General features: G+C 40.2%; 2 protein-coding genes across 12 annotated transcripts in view; both read left to right on the plus strand.

Annotated features, from left to right (window-relative positions):
* myo9b (myosin IXB) overlaps positions 1-6,043 on the plus strand; it is a 52,550-nt gene extending 46,507 nt beyond the window's left edge. For 7 of the 11 annotated variants that reach the window (XM_027289944.1, XM_027289942.1, XM_027289948.1 and 4 more), the window contains 11 exons: positions 83-194; positions 329-402; positions 1,194-1,386; positions 1,483-1,611; positions 1,792-1,897; positions 2,021-2,152; positions 2,237-2,360; positions 2,585-2,635; positions 3,438-3,553; positions 3,745-3,884; positions 4,348-6,043. In XM_027289944.1, coding sequence (XP_027145745.1) covers positions 83-194; positions 329-402; positions 1,194-1,386; positions 1,483-1,611; positions 1,792-1,897; positions 2,021-2,152; positions 2,237-2,360; positions 2,585-2,635; positions 3,438-3,553; positions 3,745-3,884; positions 4,348-4,886 — 1,716 coding nt within the window. In that variant the 3' untranslated portion in view covers positions 4,887-6,043. Of the gene's footprint in view, positions 1-82; positions 195-328; positions 403-1,193; positions 1,387-1,482; positions 1,612-1,791; positions 1,898-2,020; positions 2,153-2,236; positions 2,361-2,584; positions 2,636-3,437; positions 3,554-3,744; positions 3,885-3,959; positions 4,058-4,347 lie in introns of all 11 variants that reach the window. The other 4 variants (XM_027289951.1, XM_027289952.1, XM_027289953.1 and 1 more) reach the window with 4 other exon arrangements.
* A 2,980-nt stretch (positions 6,044-9,023) lies between these two features.
* use1 (unconventional SNARE in the ER 1 homolog (S. cerevisiae)) lies at positions 9,024-13,929 on the plus strand. Its single transcript, XM_027290627.1, has 8 exons — positions 9,024-9,200; positions 9,868-9,917; positions 10,188-10,266; positions 10,412-10,564; positions 10,874-10,889; positions 11,215-11,245; positions 11,500-11,662; positions 12,297-13,929. The coding sequence occupies exons 1-8, from the start codon at positions 9,102-9,104 to the stop codon at positions 12,477-12,479; spliced, it is 774 nt and encodes a 257-aa protein (XP_027146428.1). The 5' UTR covers positions 9,024-9,101; the 3' UTR covers positions 12,480-13,929.
* The last annotated feature ends 7,186 nt before the right edge of the window (positions 13,930-21,115 follow it).

The raw sequence follows: 21,115 nt of genomic DNA on the forward strand, positions 1-21,115 counted from the left end.
GCAATTCATTCATTTTATTTCAGTATTGGTTTGTAATGTAATACAGATTATGATTTCTAACGGAGTGACTCTGCCTTATTAGATGGAGAGCCCTCTGGATCACAGCTTCGTCAACTATCAGGTCAACATTATGCAGTCATGTGACCAGTGTAGTTCTTACATCTGGGGCATGGAGAAGGCCTACATGTGCAGCTGTGAGTCAGCAACACACTTTTCTTCTTTCTTGTTGTGTATATATCGATTTAATTTGTGTTTAATATTAAGAATACAGCATAATGTCTAGAAATGAGTTCCCTGCACCGACTCTTATTTTTCTCTTGTTTTACAGATTGTAAAATGGTCTGCCACAAGAAGTGTGTCTGCAAAATAGTTACTGACTGCTCCACCTTCTGTGCCAAAAAGGTATGTTTTTATTTTTAGAGAATACAGGCCTAGATTAATGACGTGCTTTGGATATATGAGTGTTTAGAGTTAGGCTGGTCTTTATTTAGTGTAGTACTGAGTCGTCCTACTTTAAAGTAGCTTCTTTTCCATTAGACTCAACCGTATTTTCTCATGATGTCTGAAACATGGCACGGTCTGTGTTTTTTCTGCCTGGTTTCCAAGTAATGACTATTACAGCACTGGCAAGTAAAGTTTAAACACCTCATTTTAACAAGCTAGAGAAGAACTGCCAAAGCCTGATGGGAGCTGTAGCTGCTGAGTGACAGAAGCAAAATTATATCTTCAATATTATAGCAGTATTATATCTTTGTTAACATTTAAAGAGGGTTTAACCTTTTCTACTTGGTACAGAAAGATGAATATGAACAAACTTATTGAACTGAATCATGTTCCAGATTTTCAAAAAGACCCATGACGAACTATGCTGAGCAAAGAAAGCTAGTAGAACAGAAGATGAAGAAGTGGAGCAGCACCTTGGCATTAGAGATCAGATTATATTGCATTATGTTGAAATATTATATTTGATTTAGTGTAAATTTAATAAATAAATAATAAATTTAGTCTCAAAAATCTCAAAGTAATATAAATTCTAACAAAGAAGAAGGTCTTGCCTGTTAGTGTTTAAGTAAAAGCATCTTTTATCTTTGATGCAAGGAGCTACATCTTAACATCGGAGAGTAAACTTTATCGTCGTAAAGAATGTGGTGAGTGGACGGTTTAAGTCTCACTGACTGTGTGTGAATCCGCAGAGCGACGAGGAGTCTGGCGGTCTGCACTTCGGAGTGCGAGTGTGTCACCTGGTCAGTGATAAGAACCCGGTGCCCATGGTGCTAGAGATGATGCTGGAGCATGTGGAGATGCACGGCCTCTATACCGAGGGAATCTACCGCAAGTCTGGCTCCGCCAACCGCATGAAAGAGCTGCACCAGCGACTAGAGACCGGTTAGACCCCTTCTGTTTGATTTTAAAAATGCATAAAGAAATCTGTCATGGCTCCTTTTATTGATGTTCTTCTTTTTTTTTTCTTGATGTGTTTAGACCCCCACCTGGTTTGCCTAGAAGACTATCCCATCCACACAGTGACGGGTCTGGTGAAGCAGTGGCTGAGAGAGCTGCCAGATCCGCTTATGACCTTCACACATTACAGTGACTTCCTGCATGCAGTTGGTGAGAAGGATTTTACACAAGACACTCTGTGCACTGGTCTTTTCTTTTCAGTGTTTTTCTTTACCTGCAGCCTGGTTGTAGACTGTTTATACAGTTACATGCAAATGTACATGTTTAACCAAATTATCAGTGTTCAGGGTAAATTATGAGTTTTCACTTAGTGTTTTCTTCTTTTGTTAGAACTGCCAGAGAAGCAGGAGCAGCTTCGTGCTATATACAAAGTGCTGGAAGAGCTTCCTCCAGCAAACTTCAGCACATTGGAGAGACTCGTGTTTCACCTCGTCAGGTAGGGATTCTGTCATTGTCACCTTCTTTGGTGGATTTCATTTACCTTAACAGTTAATCACAATTTGGATTAAACACAAGTGCCGATAAACTACGTGCTAATATTAAATGAATTCTCTTGCAGGGTGTGTAAAGTGGAAGCTCACAACCGCATGTCTTCTAACTCGTTGGCCATAGTTTTTGCCCCGTGTGTCCTGCGCTGCCCAGACAGCGCTGACCCGCTCCTCAGCATGAAGGATGTTGCCAAGACCACAACGTAAGACTGTCATGAAAGCAGGCATTTCTCATATATAACACATGCTTAATCTGAACATCTGCACACATCCCGTTCCTCCTGTAGGTGTGTGGAGATGCTCATCAATGAGCAGATCAGAAGTTACAACGAGAAGATGGAGGAGATCGAGCAGCTGGAGTATGCCGAGGCTCTGGCCGTTAACCAGCTCAAACTCAAGAGGCAGAACACGGTGAGAACACTAAACGCTGCCTCGCTCTGGATTACCTTTGTTCGAATAAGTGTGGTCTCAATACCACGGCAACAACATTAAGCATTAGATTGGGTCCATGTCTGGATGTAAAGGATTATCAATAATGTCTTATATCATACATTTACAACATCACGCAATGACCCCAGTGTCAGATACTGTTGTTCTTAGGGGTAACATGGCCGATGTTCCTTGTCTCTCTTTAGCACTACTGGCATTTACCTCTCAGGTTCTCAGCTCCTTACAAAGGAGTGGTGGTATGTATCACTGAGTTCTCCTCATACAGTAGATCTAGTAGTGTGTAGTGTGTTTTACAGTGCCATGAAGAAGTGCCTGTGCATGGTATGTTAGATGTGGGTGACGCTCTGGCTGTTTATTTTTTTTATTGGTTACTTTCCTTCTTCCCCCTTTTACTCCTCCTTACTAACCGGTCATAGTTTGCATGTTGCTGTTTCTCATTATTCTTGTTCTCTTTGCGAGATGACAAGATGGTTCTGGGTTGGTGTCGTAATAATACTTATGTTGTGCTCTTACTGGAAGGCATTGACGATGATAGTGTGACTTGCATCATGATGGTTATCACGCATTTTATTCTTTGTTCTATTCCAATGTCTTCCCCTTTTTTTATAAAACCAAACCATGTTGTTGAGTTATTGGCTGTTTCTGGATTGTGGTGGTGATGAGTCCTTTTAACTTTTATTCTACCTGTTTGCCCTTACACCAGTACCGTTTTTTGAACGGGTGGATGTTAATGTGTTTAGTAGCTTCTTCTTTTGTGTCACAGCATTTTTTTTATATTATTATTTTTTTTTTTTACAACCTACACATTGTTATGTTTCACAGAAGTGCTGCAGGAATGATGTGCAGATGCATGAACCATACCAGCCTCTTCTCTATCCTCACTAACAAAAACTGGACTCAGTTTTCAGATTTGGGTTTAAAAAAACATTTACTGTGTAATTACTATATAAATAATTCAGTTTATATAGTAATTACATAATGGGCATTTTTAAGTCGAGATGTTTGAGGTATCATTGTGTGATGCTGTGTCTTCTGCAGGTGCACGAGAAGGTCAGTTCTGATCTGAGCGTGGTCCCAGAGAACGAGCCTCTGGATTCAGATACAGAGGCTGAGAAGAACTTGGTGGAGCGTATCAAGTCCATCAAACAGGAGAAGTAAGGATGCTTTCTCTATTTTTCTTTTTCTCACCTTAGCTTAGCCTCCTTCTCAACAAAGCACCCCGGTAACCACCTGTGTATTTTTGTATGTACGTAAGGCTTTGTACAGACTGCAGCAAGTAATTTTCTTGTAAGGACACTAAAGTATCTGTCTGTCTCTGATGTCTATGTCATCTGTCTCTCTGTAGAGAGGATCTGGCCTGCCGACTCCCAGAGATGGAGCAGCCTGGCTCAGACCAGGAGAACTTGGACTCTGAAGCCTCACTGAGCTCTGAGAGTCTTTTAGATGAGCAGCAGCGTTCTTCTGTTCACAGCTCAGAGCCTGAAGGTCAGTATTAAGTCACAATCTGGCCTTTTCTTCCTTCTACCTGTTTCTCTCACTCACCTGTGGGTTTCTGACCAGACCGCTGGGCCACTGGATTGGGCCCTTCCTGTCTTTTGTGGTGCAGGTCTGGACCAGTGATGGTGATGGGCGGTGACGTCTGCTCTGTCACAAAGCAGGTGTGTGTGTGTGTGTGTTTGTGTGCATACGTGTGCACACCCATGTATGCATGTTTGGCACAGAAGCATGCTCAGACTTTACATCCAAATTAAATAATTGAACATTTGGCACGCCACCAATCAAACATTTGCCTGATTGTGCCTGACTAAACAAACTTTTTAATAGGTAACATGGTTGCATGATCTTCCATTTCTTCACCCTCTCGAGGTTGTGGTGTCAATCTAACAAGTAGCGTTGAGGAAAACCCGTCCCCTTCCTCAGATCTTACCCTTTCTTTCCTCTTTTCCAGGACACAGTGGTGCCCAGCTGAGGAGATACAGACCAGTTTGTCCACCTAAACCATCAGACCTGGCACAGCGACCGAAAGTCTCTGGTGGACGCGTCTCTCTGTCGAACCTCACCCTTGCCAGCTCCACCTCCTCTCTGTTCAGCTGCGCTTCTTCAACCTCTGAATCCTCCAGCGCCTCCTTCAGGCATGTGCTGCAACGCCGCAACCCCGTCATCCCAGACACAGTTAAACTCCCCCCGGGCATCCATTCACAGTCTGCGACTCCCACCCCTTCTAGAAATCGACCGTTTAAGTTCTCGGTCAAGAAACGAGAGCAGCCCGGACGCCGTAAAGACAGCACCCAATCCCTCTACATCGACGACCCAGACTGTGACCTGTTGTTGCATTTTTCCTCTTGCCCTCCCTCCGCTTCATCCTCCTCCGCCTCTATTTCCATGGTAACACCTTCTCCTCAGCACCAACACCATGGCACACAAGCCCCTAAGGGCCACAGACGTTTTTCTGACCCAGACATACCTTACATGGACGATGACGTCTGACCAGGACAGGACATAAAAGAAAGTGAAGAGGTTTCTGGGCAAAGAAAGAGCAGACAAAAGGAAATGAATAGAGTGGCACACAGATGACAATGATCGAGTGTAGAGAGCAAGGAGAGGATATGAGTATCCACAGTGGCTCTACAAAGTTGAAGAGGAGTGGCATGAAATGGAGACTGATCCAGTTGCTGTCGTCAGTGAGAACCAATCAAGGAACTGCAAATGTGTCCAAAGTCTTGTTGTCCTCTCTGACAGTAAAAATAAGCAGACACGATGTTGCCAAGCACCTTTTCTACCATTTTAATGTACATTGTGTTTACTGTTGGGACAGAGGTGTGTTTTCTGTAGCCTCATAACGATGGACCGGCAATTTTGTTTTTCTTTCTCTTGTGTTCTTTGTGCTAATTCAACAAAATATTGCAGGTTCCAGCTGGACTTTTCATTTCTTTATTTTCCCACTGAGCAAAATATGCTCACTGAAATGTTAGCGAGTGCCTTGGTAATGTACAGTAAGATCGCAGAGGGAAGGAGGGAGGGAGGGTTATTTGGAGATAAAGAGATCCAACACAAGACGATGTTTGAAACAAGGACCTAAAGTAGCATGCACATTGTGACTGTTGTATGGGTGCCTCGTCACATCAGCTGCAATGGACAACGTTGTCTCTCCGCCTTCACCCTTCACCTACTGCACAAACAAACAAACCCCAGATAGGAAGTCATTTCCTCACATAGCAAAGGGAAATGTGAGCAGCACACGCCACTTTTTTTTTTTTTTTCCTTTTTGAAACAACAAAAAAACAAACCCAGCCGCGACGCCACAGCCGTGCCACAATGTCTTTAAAGCCTTGAAAACTCCTTGAACTCACCATACCCTTTTCTAAAAAATGAACTTGGCTTTCACTCAGCTGTACCGTACCTGAACCTGCTCTTCAAAGTAAACACGATGAGAAGGTTCTGCTGGAGCACAGCTTTGGCCAACCTTGTATGAAATTGTAATACTAATGTTCCTCTCTGACTGCTGTTGTATGATGTCTGTTAGTTTGTTTGTATTCTGAGGACCATGTTCTGATGTGTAATGTGTAACAGAGAGTGTATGGTTGGGACTGAATGAACTGTAATGGTTATTAGTATTAACATGACAATACAGAACATGCTTGTAACGTCTGCTTCTGTGTGTTTTGATCAGATTACATAACACCTTTTCATACCGTAGATGATGAAGAAAAGTTGTTTTTTTTTATATAAAATAAGAGACGAACATGAAGATGAGAGGGTTAATTTCATAAATAAGTATTAACAGACAAACTGAACCAATTAACGACAACTGCAAATTAAATAAAAATGAATCATGTGCTTTCATAGACAGAAGCTGCGCCTGAATGTTACCTACGTCTTGCAGTTTGCAACTTCAAACAGCTACATCTCGCTTTGATGGAATTTGGATTAGTTGCTGTGCCACACAGGAAATCCTTAATAGTAACACAAACTTGATATTGAAAGTGTTGAGCGGTTATGTTATATGACCACAAGACGAAAGTCTTCTCTGTTGGAGATTCACTCTGCAGTCAGAAGTTTCACTTGTAGAAGATTGTTACAGTTAACATCATGATATTTTCTTTAAAAATAAGAAAATTCTTATATTCAATTAAAGATTTGGTTGTATAAAAATGTCGGTAAAGCTGCAACAATGACTTGATAAGCCTGAGGTTATCTCAAAGGTAAGGTGAGAAATGTGTTTTAATAATTAAAGGAGTCTGTTCAAGATAAAACAGATCAAATATGTTGTGCTAAGTGATGCTCAACTTTTACAAAATCACAATCTACCATTAGATCTGCCGTTAGAAATCATCACCACCACCTGAAATGTTGAACAAAGAAAGAAAGAAAGAAAGTAAGATGCTTTGATTTGACCACAGCCTGGTAGAAAAAAGACAGGGCAAAAAAAACTATTTCACACAAGATGGAAATAAAAGTGCTTTATAAATTGGACGAAATGTTGGGAAGAACACAAGAGGGCACCGCTGTTCAGGATCAACAGGTATGCTCTAATATGATTTCTGCTCAGACTCAAGTGAAGTAATAAAGCTCCTTCAGACAATATACAGCTGTTTGCTCACACTGTGCTGTATTTTCCATGTCTAGTAAACTGATACTGACGTCAGTTCATACTTGCCTTGAAAGTGGGTCACTATGGTTTGCTATACAGACATAACTCACTTTTTTCTCTATATCTGGGTTTCACTCCCCCACATTTTGATAATTGAGATAATGAAATGAGGTCATAAACAGCAGGAAATGTAACCATGTTTTTAGTTTTATTTGTGTGATGGTGCGATTTGTCCCAAACGGGTGCAGCAAAGCTTACATAAAGAGTAAGAGAACTGCCAATCAAAAACCTAATTAGGGAAAATTATTGAAATCACCACACAGGTGTGCAGGGGGTATACTGTAATTATTACAAAAATAAATACCTACCTAATACATAAAACAGATAGGTAATGAAAAAGTAAGGACAGGATACAATATATAACATTGTCCCTGAGCATTAGAGTAAGTGCTTTTATTTTTGTTCCATACTGCATTTGCTGAAGACTGTGATATGTGAAAGCTCTTTTGAATATACTATATATATATTATTCATGTTCTTTCTCATTCCCATGAACCCTCTTGGGGACGAAGGTGACAAACCAAAAGAAAACAGGGCATACATCTCATAAGTCCTTGGTATCATTGCTCTTTGAGCTTTTAATGGCAGCGGGCATATTTAACGTTGCATTACTGCCTCCTTCTGGTTTAAATCTTCCTCAGTGTCAAGTCTATAAATGGTCTCTGTCAGGTCCTTTTTTTTTTCTTTTTTTTTAGTTCAACTAATATTATTCACATGCGCAAAACATAAAACGTATATGTAACATAAAACTTAAAAGATGAGTTTATGGAAATAAAATGATGCTAAATTAAGTGTACATATACACAGCAGCAGCATTGTCAGAATCAGAATCGCTTTATTGGCCAGGTGTGTGACAGGTAGGTGCAAACATGAACATAAAACATAAAAAAAATTACTATATACATATTTAAAAGCTGTATAGATAGATAGATATGTGTATCTATCTATAGACATTTTAGACTAGGAAAAAAGGACTGGTTAAAAACAGCTAAAACCGGTTAAAACCGACTAAAACCAGTTTATTTGTCATGAATTCAATGTTTTAACGGTTAATAGTTTTTAAAAGCGATAGATAGATAGATAGATAGATAGATAGATAGATAGATAGATAGATAGATAGATAGATAGATAGATAGATAGATAGATAGATGTATCTATCTATAGACACTGTAAACTGGATAAAGGACTGGTTAAAATCAGCTAAACCGGGTTAAAACCAGCTGGATAAAGGACTGGTTAAAATCAGCTAAACCGGGTTAAAACCAGCTAGAATTAGTTAAAACCGGCTGAAACCAGTTTATTTGTCATGAATTCAATGTTTTAATGGTTAACCCTTTTTAAAAGCTATAGATAGATAGATAGATAGATAGATAGATAGATAGATAGATATGTGTATCTATCTATAGACACTGTAGACTGGATAAAGGACTGGTTAAAATCAGCTAAACCGGGTTAAAACCAGCAAAATTTGGTTAAAAACCGACTGAAAACCAGTTTATTTGTCATGAATTAAATGTTTTAACAGTTAACAGTTTTTAATATATGTGTATCTATCTATAGACATTGTAGACTGGGAAAAAAGGACTGGTTAAAAACAGCTAAAACCAGTTAAAACCGACTAAAACCAGTTTATTTGTCATGAATTCGATGTTTTAACGGTTAATGGTTTTTAAAAGCTATAGATAGATAGATAGATAGATAGATAGATAGATAGATAGATAGATAGATATGTGTATCTATCTATAGACACTGTAGACTGGATAAAGGACTGGTTCAAATTAGCTAAATTTGGTTAAAACCTGTTAAAACCAGTTTATTTGTCATGAATTAAATGTTTTAACAGTTAACAGTTTTTAAAATATATGTATCTATCTATAGACATTGTATACTGGTTAAAACCGGTTAAAACCAGTTTATTTGTCTTTATGTTTTAACGGTTGGATAAATTCTTGGATTTGATTGGACAGCCTCCCGCGCGAGGCCCCCCCGCCCACATCCGCGCGGCTCCGTTTCGGCGTCATAATGCTGCGTCGGTTTATCCAGCTTCAGACATGGCTTCTCGATTAGAAATCAATTTTATCAGATTATTGTCTCGCTGTGAATCGATCGCGTCGGAGAAACGAGGAGAAACCGAATGGAGATTAGAAAAGGTGAGGCGGCGTGGACGTGGCGTGCGTGTGTGACGTGCAGCGTTGTTTTTCTCTGACCTTCATGTAGCTGGAGTTAGCATGACTGTTGTTGTTAGCCACGTCGTCACTGAAAGCAGTGGCAGGGTCTGATCAGCTGTTACCTTTCAGAGATGTTTACCTCTCGGACACGTTAGAAACAACAAACAAGGGGGAAGTTCACTGATGGCCCGGCTGTGCTCACCCTGCTGAGTCAGATCACTGCACGAAGAACTCCAGCAAACTTCATAAACACGAATAAATACATAATATGAAACATAGACACACAGGTAATATACAGGTGTATTACACAGGTTCCAGGTTCAGTGAGCTTTGTTTGTTTTGATGATCTTCACCTGCTGAACAGTCACATCTGCTTATTAATGCACCTGAAGTTAAATTACTAACACAGGAAGAGCAGGTTTAGATCTCAAATGTTGTTTTATCTTGGATTTTTATTGTACAAAAAACTAAAAACTTGTTGAGTGCATCACTCAAATGACTAAAACTTTCATCTACCAAAAATTCAGACAATCTAAATCACTGTTTGTGTTTTCTCTTTGGTGCGGCAGTAGCTCAGTCCACTTTGTATTTCAGCCAATATGTGTCAAATTCGACTGAAACAATAACACAAAATGTTATTTTTCTCTAGTATGTTGGTGCCCTGGAGGAGATGTTGGTGGCTCTGAGGAAAAGCCTGAGGTAACATGTCTCTTGACTCTCCTTCTTTATTGTTGTAATTATATACAGGTTGATAACTCAAATGTTTACACTTCATGTAGGTCTCCTTTGTCAAAGCGACTAAAGACTTTAAACAAACCTCATCCGCCTGCTGCAAGCGGATCTCACTAACTCCCTGTTTTTGAACATAATATCTCTCACTGTTCGCCAGCGTCGTGCTCGGCCATGTAATTCATTTACAGATAAATTGGATAATAATGTTATTCAACAACAGTCTGTGTCTTTTTTCAGCAAACCCACACCAGAAGTGTTGACTGAATACACGAGAAAAGTAGATTTTCTGAAAGGACTTCTAGAGGCAGAGAAGCTGGTCAGTGGCAAAATCTTATTATGTGCATATTATGAGCTGGATATGTAATTATCACTTTAACGTGGCTTTCTTTAACTGATCACTTGAGTTTCTCTCCTGTTCAGACACTTATCTCACCTTGTGTTTCTCGTGTTTTCGTTCACAGTCGTCAGCGACAGAAAAAGCATTAGCTAATCAGTTCCTCGCTCCTGGGCGAACACCCACAATAGCCAACGAGAGGATGCCTGCGAGTAAAACCGTCCACATGCAGACGAAGGCCCGGTGTACAGGAGAGATGAGGGACGAGCTGCTTGGCACGGTAGGAGGAATCGAGTTCAAACACTCAGACATAAATGGATTTTTAACTTTGAGCACACTGGAGAAACAAAAGCTGAAGGATCTGTATTGTCCTGATCACAGCTGTTGCACTACCACCTCCAGCTAAAAGTCAATTTACAATTGGTTTAAAAAGTTTCAGTTTTCAACTAATGTGATCAGTTTTTAGGTTAATTATATATTTTTTTCATACCTAATTGCAAAAACCAGGCTCTCTAAATGAAATGCTATAAAGGCCTTGTGCACCACATTCTGTCCAATTCACACATTTTTCTGTTTTGTGTCTTTACAGGGGTTGTCGGGGAAAGGTGAGAAATATTTTTGGATTTCAAATCCTTCTTGAATTCAGTAACTTGATCAAAAAAATATACTAAATTTAAAAACATTTTTATTATTGTATCATACTTATAATTATGCCCATTTGCTTACAAGACGTCATAAATTCCGCCTAAGTATTTATATTTATATTTCTCTCTTTTTTTTTTTTTTGCTCCTTGTTTTAATTTTAAAATTTTTAATTTTACTTTTTTGTGTACTTTTTCATAAACTTTCTTTCTCAATATTTTGCTCCCATTTGATACTAAATATTTAAACATGCCCGTCTTCAGATTGATAGTGATTTTCTCTCTACAGGCACGTCTGAAACAGATTTGCGGAACAGAAGGTAAAGCTGTCCACATTATTTCTTCTCTCAAAGAACTTTTTATACTTTATGTATTTAATATATAAAACTGTAACAACCAGTGACGGCTTCTGGAAAGGCTTCAGGCTCATTCACAGCCCTGTTGAATTATGAATGTGTCTCACAGCATCATCACCTCATCTGTGTATCACTGTATCATCGTGATCATTCCTCGGCTACACAGCCTGCAGTAAAAATAAAAATCTCACGTACTCGTGCTCTCCCGTCTCGTGCAGAGGTCTTCCTCTGGATGAGCGTCAGTCTGCTGCAGAGCTCGAGGCCGTCATGCAGCATCACCACAACCTGCAGGAGAAGCTTGCTGAGGACATGCTCAACCTCGCCCGGAATTTGAAGAACAACACTCTGGCAGCGCAGAACATCATCAAACAGGACAACCAGGTAACTGGACGGACACTTTGCAAGCGTCACAGTATTTATGTTTTAATGTTTTAATCTTAAATGTTCACTAAAAAGAATACATTTCACCAGCAGAGTTAATGACAGCCTGTCTGTTTTCAGCACAGTTTTATTTATAGACGCCAAGTTCAACAAACTTAAGAATAGATTTATTTATTATTTAATCATTTAAAACTTATTAAATTTGTAAACTGATGGTTAACAGCTAATTCATCATCCAGGCAGACGTTTAGAAGCTGCTGCTTTGTGACGAGACCTTCTTCGCCTTTGTCTTGCTCTTGTTCTTCTTCATATTTGTCTCTTGTCTTTGTCTTCATTGTCTTGTTCTTCATATTCTTTATTTTCGTCCTTGTCTTCTTATTCTTCATCCTCGTCTTGTTCGCCTTCATCTTCATCTTTTGTCTTCCTCTTGTTCTTCGTCGTCTCCTTATTCTAGTTCTGTTGATTATTCTGTCATTTGTTTGTTTCCCCTCCTCTGTGAGACTTTACCATCAACAGACCAAGAAATATTAGATTTTTTTTATATTTTAGATCTTTACATGCTCTGTTTATTTTCTGGTCTGATAGTCTCTGATATTTATCTCCATCATCTGTTGTGTGACCTTGTCCCTCTCAGACTCTGAGCCAGTCGATGCGTCAGGCGGACCTGAACTTTGAGAAGCTGAAGACGGAGTCGGAGCGATTGGAGCAGCACACTAAGAAGTCCGTCAACTGGCTGCTGTGGCTGATGCTCATCCTCGTCTCCTTCACCTTTATCAGCATGATCCTCTTCATCAGAATCTTCCCCAGACTCCGATGATGAGCGTCTTACAATCCTGAACTCTTAGTCCTACATCCTCCTGTGTTTACAGAGCAGTAACTACATAGGCCTCATAGATCTATACGGCATGTCTGTACTTGTGATACAGATCAGTAGTGGTCAGCACCAAAACAACTCTTGTTTGACGGACTGAAACATTTGCACTTTTGAAACTGAAATGTTTAAAATGTGGTTTGAAGCATCAGTATTCCTTTTTTTTAAACAGGACAGAACATGAATGGAGGTGAAGAGCTTCTTGTTGAAAGGCCTTTAGGAGCAGCAACATAGTCTTAATACGCGGACAGCAGGGACTGAGCCTTAATTATTTTAATCCCAGGTAGGCGACTAGCCATTCAGTACATTTAGTACGTTCTCACTTAGTGCGGCTTAAAATCATCTTCTTCGTATTTTTGTCCACGATCTGAAGGAGTTCACGAACCGTCCACCATCTGCTGTGTTCTGTATTGGCCACAGTTTCAACACCGTGGAAATATTTCAAATAGTGAGTCTAAAAATTCTGACTTATACATGAATAAAAAAAATACATAGATGTGTTTAAACTGAAACTTTAACTGCCCCCCCAGCATTTATAAACAGTATATAAATGGTTCCTAAAACACTACAATGACATTCAGAGTGTTTATAAATCAGCATTTGTCAGCGACTATAACTGTTATTACTATATTATCTATATTATCGTTCACTATCTGTTCATACATAGTCTTCCACTTACAAGCGCCCACATGAGGAGTTATTTATTTTATGTTTGTAAACTGTTTATAAATGCTAAAAAAGAAAAGGGGGTAAAAATGAAATGTTACAATTGTTGTATTTAAATGAAACATTTTTACAAATTATAAATTGGATTTAGATTTCAGATGAGTTACATCTTCCATGTTCAAACATTCACTGTGCGGAGGTGTCGAGCTTTGTTTGTTTTGTTTTAGTTCGCCGCTCCTCACATGTCATCTGTCCTCAGTCCTGCTTATAGTTCATGAGTGTTATGTTTGTTTTTTTTTGGTGGTTGATTCAGGTGATCATGTTTGTCATGTTGGTGATGAGACTTGCGTGTAGAAAGATTGTAGAAGATGTGTTTAAATTAATTCCAGGTAGTATGGAGACACGAAATGACAACCATCTCCTTTCATCGTTTTGGCATCGTAATAATTGTGAGTACTGTACGTGTGTGTTGTGAGAGCTGTGTATGAACTTTTCCTCATTAACTCAAAGACCAAATATTGCCCTCTGTCAGCCTGAAAATGGCGAAGCAGTGACTGTATGTGGCCACTGTGTGTCACTCATGTCCTTTGAATATGAACAGATAATGACCTCCATGACCCTGACGGCCTGATCAAGCCATGAAACCTAAATTAACCCCACTGCTCATTTAGAAGTGATCTGAGGATTGAATTCTGGCTAAATAAAGGCGGTTGGCCACAGAAAAAGCACACAGCGACCGTATGTGACTCTGGGTAATCTGTGCATTTCACAGCTTTTCTTCTTGTTTAATTTAGCCTGGTGACATTCGGGAATCGTTGCTTCGAATGTATATTTTTCATGCAAGCAGACACGGTGAGAAAAGCCTCTAACACATTAACATTCCTGCTGCGTTGTTACTGTCATCTGAGGCCTGTAGAGCTGGCTGGCTGGCTTGTCCAGGCTTGCAGCTCTGCCCCCTGGCCCTTCCTCTCTCTCTCTCTCTCTCTCCCCTCTCCCTGCCTGCTGCCCCACCTCGTGGCTGGCTGGCCGGGCCGAGCTGAGGCCTGGCCTGTCATGTATTTTAGGATCCCTGGGGGGTATTTTGCCTGCTGGAAGCTGAGGTATGCAGGACACCAGGAGACCAAATGAGGTTGTGTCACTGCGGAGGATCGTCATCCCTCAGTTTAATCACAGCTGTTTGCGCCTCCATTCTCAGGCCGTTGCTAATGCTTTGGCTGCGTGAGCTGCTTCTCTGTGGCTGCAGCTCTGCTTTTCAGATGAAGCTACAGCACATCATCAGCGCTTTCTCATGTTCATCATGGTTGTATTATCCCATCAGCTGAATAAGACAGTTTCAGTGTCTTGCATGTGTTCAAGTTCCTATATTCAGCAAATGCCTTGAGATCTGTGGGGCTCAGTATTAATGACACTGTTAACCTCTGACCCAGGAAACCTGAATGAATTCCTTCCTGCACTCTTTTCCCACAGGGACACTCTGAAAATAGTGTTCGACGCTCTGTTGGGCCGTAAATTTAGCTGAATTGACTCGGCACCCTTGTGGTTATAGTGTTAGAAAAAGTAAATTTACTCAAACACAATACTTTTATATTATAACATTTCTGTTACATATTTTTTACTCCATTTATTTGACACATAAAGCAAAGTTGTAAGTTTGACAATCAAGATTTTGCCTACAAAATGATACTTTAATGCGCTGTTACAGATTAAGTATCCACCCAACATATTTAAAACTAGTAATGCATCAATTGTTATAATCATCTCATAATAATGGCACATTATAACACTCACAAAAGACCGACCATTCTGCCAGCTAATGATTGTGAAACATTGTGCTTTGTAAATGGTAAATGGACTGTACTTACATAGAGCCACTTTTACACCACATATGTCACACACACACACGTTCATACACTGTTGGCGTTGGCTCCAAGGTGCCAGCTGCTCATCAGTCTGGGAGCCAATCGTTCAAACACATTAACCTAATCTTACCGTCTCACCTTCAGGAGCAATATGGCGTCCGGTATCTAGCCCAAGGACACCTCGACATACAGACAGGAGGAGCCGAGGATTGAACCATGTAATTAGTAGGCTACCAGCTCTATCTAAAATGATGAATGCTGTATATTTGGAGTACAGCAAAGTGTGTTTTTGCTACATTTACTGAAATAAAAGATCTTGAAAATGACTCCTAACACTGGACACATTAGTTATTCCCAATGTGTTACAGATTAGTTATAAGCCCTTAATAAGAACAACCTTTCATATAGTTGTCCTTATATTAACAAAGTATTAACACAACAAGCAATCAGTCAACGTTTTCAACATGAAGTAACCAATGTGAAAAGCGAGCAGGTTTCTGACCTGTAAGATACTCTCTTCATTTTGACGATGGTATATGAATAATTTAGGAGTTCAACAGTGTATAAACAAAGACTATAATTAGTTGTACTACTGATATTTGTTAAAGCTCCTGTGTGTGCGTGTGGTAGTACAGTTTTAATTGCTTTGATCCCTCTAAACAGCAGAGAGCAGAGAAACAAATTGTTAAGCATGAGAGAACTTCCATCCCCTCTCAGTGCAGCGCTGTGCCCGTTAAACACCACAACACTCCTGTCTTTTTAATTTAGTTTTTGGCTACAGCTACAGGAGGATTTGGGTTGCCTACAGAGATGAAGGAGATTTTTTTTCTTTCATTTTCTTTTTTTTTTTCCACGCACTTCCTTGAGGGAGCAAAAGGGTAAGAAGAGCTTTTCTTTTTTCTCTCTCTCTTTCTTTCTTGCCAAAATTTTGGAGGTGCTGTAATGTTAATGACCTAATGTGAACGTAAAAGGCTGCACAAGCTTATAATGTGAGTCACTATCATGCACGCATTCATGGAAAACAAGAACTGATCCGCTTCTGTCTTTACTGTCAGTCACTGAGGCACGATTTGTACTGGCTCTGAATTTATACAGTTAAATCTCCATGACTTAATAAACTCCTTGATTTATTTTTTTTAATTTATTGACACTTTTTATGGTTTCATTTTCCAGTTTTAGCTCTTAGTTTCCAGTATTCAAAAGGTCAGACCTGGATTTAGGTAAAAGTTCGTAGACTACTGTAGAGACAAAGATGGAAATAAGTCCTGTTTTCTATCCACTCTTTCCCACACAAAACTCATGTGTTGCATGTTATTAACATATTATAAAGTCCTCAATAAACCACACCAATGTTGGTGCAGGTAACCTTTTTTTCAGGGCTACACCACAATCTCTTAATCTCTCTTAGCACACAGGTGCTGTGGAAGTTTCTCTGTTTTCCTTTTGCCGTTACAGTTTCCCTCGACAGGAGCCGCCTCCCCATGCGTGAGACAGTCTGTCTCTGTATCTCTGTCTGTCTGTGTGGTTGTGTTGTGTCTGTGGCTCTTCCTCAGTCTCAACGCTCTAATGAGGGTTCCTCTCAAAGCTTTTTCTCTCACACACTAACACACACACATACACGAACACGTACAGCTGTGTTGTGGCAGCTCTCTGACTGGAGGGTTGAAGTAGCTGAAGCACCTAGAAGGACCACTTTCACCCCTCTTACAGTATCTTTGACAGCTGACGATGATTTCAGAGAATTATCCTCCGAGAAGTGAATCGCAGATAAAGCAACCAGCCATAACAGTTTTTCCTTACAGCTGTATGTTTGCGTCTGTACATGCCTGTGTGCTTTCACCTGTGCATGCATGTTTATTGCACCCCAAAGACCCGAGCCATATGTCATTCCCTGCAGCCCCCTATCGCCCCTCTGTCACTCAGTATTCACAGCCTGGTGTCAACATGTGGGTTAATGCACTGAACCTTTGTGCTGAAAGAGTCCCAAATGGAAGAAAAAAAAAAAACCCTCCCTGCTGCTTTCTGCTCAGCCTTTCATCTATAGAGCTCAGGTAGTGCTGCTGCTGAGAGGCTTAATTTCTTGGTTCTTTGCTCTTTCACCTTTTGGTGATTCAGGATCTCTCAGCGGGCAGAACTGAAGACTGCTGCTGCTGGTACTACAGGAGGCTTTGTGGCTTGATGCTGGGAAGCGTGTGCCTCTTAAATTAAAGGAAAATTCATTTTAAATATGATGCATGCTTATTTTTTTCCTTGCAGAGAGTGATGCCACTCTCATGTCTGTATGGTAAACCTGTGGTTGGATCTCATCTCTTAGCTTAGCATAAAGACTGGAACCAGGAGAAAACAACTCGCCTGGCTCTGTCCAAAGGTAACAAACAAAACCTACCTACCCAACCCTTTAGGCTCTCTAGTTAACACTTTGTCTGTTTCTAGTTTGCAAAATATGAATACTGCTCCCAAGAAACAGTTGGTTTCAGTTTTAGTTTACGTCATTGTTTTGTACGGATTAAACAAAGAAGATAGCATAGCATGAAGTCAGTGAAGGTTCTCACTTACAAATGGCCTCGTGTGACTCCAACAACCACATCAGACCTCAGGTGACCTGAACGACTGTCATTCACACATCAGACCTCAGGTGACGTTAACAATCAGTCAGTCAGAACTGAAGAAGCCTCTTTGCTTCAACGGATCTACGGATTGATTAATCAATCATCCGATAAATAACCAGCTGCAACTTTGATAATAATATATCATAATAATGTGATTAAGTAATGTGATGAATGTGCTATTTTCGATAGATAGATAGATAGATAGATAGATAGATAGATAGATAGATAGATAGATAGATAGATAGATAGATAGATAGATAGATAGATAGAAATAATGAATAAGTTGCTACCCTACTTCATACAGAGCCAGGCCAGCTGTTTCCCCCTGTTTCTTTATGCAAAGCTAAGCTAAACAGCTGCTTGCTGCAGCTTCATATTGAACTGAGAGTGCTATTGATCCTCTAGGGAAGAACACTAATGAGCACATTTCCCAAAATGTCGAACTATTCCTTTAAGCTGGTGTTTAAAATTAGAATTGGGACGGAGGTACAAAGTTCCAGGTGGCTTGGATGCAGCGCTTGTTTTTCTCTCAGTAGGCTGCTCCTTTGGCTGTGAATCGGCTGCTCAGACGGGGAGGAGGCCTTGAGGGTAAAAACTGTCAAGGACGTTAAGGTGCTGTAGACGGAGCAAGGCCCAGAAGTTGAGGCTTCGGGCACCTCCTGAGGCCAGAGCCAAGACTGGTTTCTGTCCTTGAGGGTGATGGGTGGTATGCAGGAGTGAAATGTGGGAACCAGGCGCACCTCTCCTGGGCCCCCTCATCGTTGTACCCCAGGAGGCCAGAGTTGCCACAGCAGGTGCAGGGCCCCTTCTGGAACAAGGGAGGCTCCTCAGGGTAGCAGATTAGTGGTGTGCATGCATGTGTGTGTGCATGTTTGTAATATTTTTCTGTTTTTTGCTTTCACCTACTAGGTTTCTTTCGAAACATGAAACTGAACCAGTTTTTAAAGAAAATGCAAATGAACTAAACACTAAAACTGCCACGAAATCTACCCAAAACAAGTGAAACATTTTGATATATATATATATATAAAAGACAAATTCTTGTCATTGTGTTTGTGGTGTTGATAAAATGGACGAAGCCTTGGCTGAGCTGTTATTTGTGAGGATGTTTGAGACCAAGGTTTGTTTTCAAGGGTAGTTTCAGCGTCATTCTTCACATGTTTTGTTCGCTGAGTTAGTATGTCAAGGCCGACCAGATGGTCTACGATTAACTGCAAATACAAAAGTGACACATTTTGGCAAAAAAAGAAAAAAAAATCCTCAGCAGGGTTTTTAGCACCATGTTATTTTCTCACTGCAGCCTCTGAATAAATGCAGTCCAAACTGAAAATGTACAAACACTAATGGAGTTTTGAGTTTGAAGTGCTCAAAGGACTATATATTGTGTAAACTGAACTTGTGATGTTCAGTCATATTTTGAGGTTTCATACATACGGGTGAAAGTGGAGTAGATATTGTTCTCCTCTCCAATCCATCATATTCCACCCAATCCAGATCAATAGTGATGCTGCTTGTTTGGTTGTCCGACTGATTCTGGCTCTTTGTGCTTGACTATTGATTCTTTTCTTTCACTGTTTCTTCTGCCTTGTTAAATGACTGCATGTCTCAGAGGGGAAGAGACAGAGAAGGGAATGCTTACAATAAATAGTGAGCATATTTTAGTTGATATAAAAGATCTTCTCCTGCTTGTGAAAGAGCTTGTGGGCTACTGCAAACTAGCAAGACAAAATTCGATGAGAAGGATAACGAGTGGAGGTTAAATTCTGTCCTCACAGCACTCTGCTGCTTTAGTGCAGTACAAAACCATTCATAAATGAATGAATGGCCGTACTCCTCCTGCAGGGCGAGGATGTTTGACTCACAGGATACTCTGAAGTTGTTAAGCTTTTACACTGTGATTTCTGTTGAATGTGAACATTTTGCTGCTCTGTACAGCACCTGCAGCACAGTGAAAATGCATCATGGCTGGAAAAATGCTGGCATATTATTGGAAACCACAGAAATATTGATACAGCTGATTAAAAAAAATAGTGAATGAATGATTTATAGAACACAATAGCAACATATCACCACATATAGAGGAGGAACAATCTTTTTTTTGTACAATAAGCGATGAAATAATCCTTGTAAGTATAAAGTAACATACAATAGAAATACTCAAGTAAATTATAAAGACCCCAAAATTGTAAAGACAGTCATGGCCATCAATGATCGTTCAAATGAAGAAGTTTTGTTGTTTGTCCTCCTTCCTCTCGTTCTCTTGTTCTCTGTACAGTTTAACATTTATACTATTTGTATTGGCTCCTCAGCTGGTCAGGTGTCATAGCAGGTTAAGTCCAAACACGATATTGAGGATGCTTTGCAGAATGTTTCTAGTTTTTCTGCACACTGTGAAAATTGCACTCAGTAAATGTCACGCTGGCCTCGACCACAGCCACTCCAACAGTTACTGATTCTCTCTCACCTTTCTAACCACGTCTCCTCAAACCTGTTATTCACCTGCATCCTCTGCCTTCTTACCAAATGTTCCCTCTTCACCTCTCCCTATCTCCCATCGCCCTGCCCTATCTGTCTCCATTCATCTCATACTGCAGCACAACAATAAGAGAAATGTTACACCTGAATAAAACATCACAGGACCAAGGAAACTGATTTGATATTGAGTGATTTTTCATTGTCTTCTGTCTGAAGCTCTGATCTTCCTGTTGTCTGAGTGCCAGTCAGGTGATAGGATATGGAAGAACCCTGGCAGAGCTATTGATCACAGTTCAGGGATGCTCAGATACGCCAACAGTCCTTATCAGCTGGACAACTCCAAACACACAGGAAATCCATATGGCTGAAGAAGACTGAAGCGAGCTGAAGAGTCCTAGGTAAATGTTTACATATACTTGTAAGAGACAGGTGCAGAATCACAGGTAGTATTCGATTACATGTTTTTTAGGCTGTTTCACCAACAACAAGCTTTTTGTTGGCAAAATTGGTCAAATTCAACCAAATGTGTGGGTTTTCTTGCATGGATTAAACACATATTTTCAGTGGGGTTGAAGTCAAGATTTTTGGAAGACCACTCCAAAATGTTCAACTTAGCTTGATTTAGCCCTCCCAAAATCAAAATTTTGAGATAAACTCCCACTTCTTCATTAAAGTACTACTGTCAGTAAGGTGTTACATCTGGCTCTAGCACAGCTACTTCTAAGGTGCATGGAGAAGAAAAAATGTCTGAGGAGGTCTAACCTCCAGCAACCTCCAGTCCATAGAACAACTATATCGATAGATAGATAGATACTTTAGTTTCCTTACAAGGAAATTTGTTGCCACAGTCTTTACAAAGCCTGACTTACATACATAAATACACAGGTACATAGAAGCATAGAAACACCACATCATAACCACAGAAATAAACATTTAATACAGCACATTTCTCCTTCCCTATGCCATACCCATA

The sequence above is a fragment of the Larimichthys crocea genome, chromosome XVII (assembly GCF_000972845.2).
Source record: "Larimichthys crocea isolate SSNF chromosome XVII, L_crocea_2.0, whole genome shotgun sequence".
Lineage (NCBI taxonomy): Eukaryota > Metazoa > Chordata > Actinopteri > Sciaenidae > Larimichthys > Larimichthys crocea.

What these genes read in the sequence shown, in the direction of transcription:
- use1 (XM_027290627.1), top strand. Translation starts at nt 9,102, where the DNA reads ATGGCTTCTCGATTAGAAATCAATTTTATCAGATTATTGTCTCGCTGT. An exon ending in ACAGATTTGCGGAACAGAAG is followed by an intron (nt 11,246 to 11,499) that starts GTAAAGCTGTCC and finishes CGTCTCGTGCAG; the next exon opens with AGGTCTTCCTCTGGATGAGC. An exon ending in TCATCAAACAGGACAACCAG is followed by an intron (nt 11,663 to 12,296) that starts GTAACTGGACGG and finishes TGTCCCTCTCAG; the next exon opens with ACTCTGAGCCAGTCGATGCG.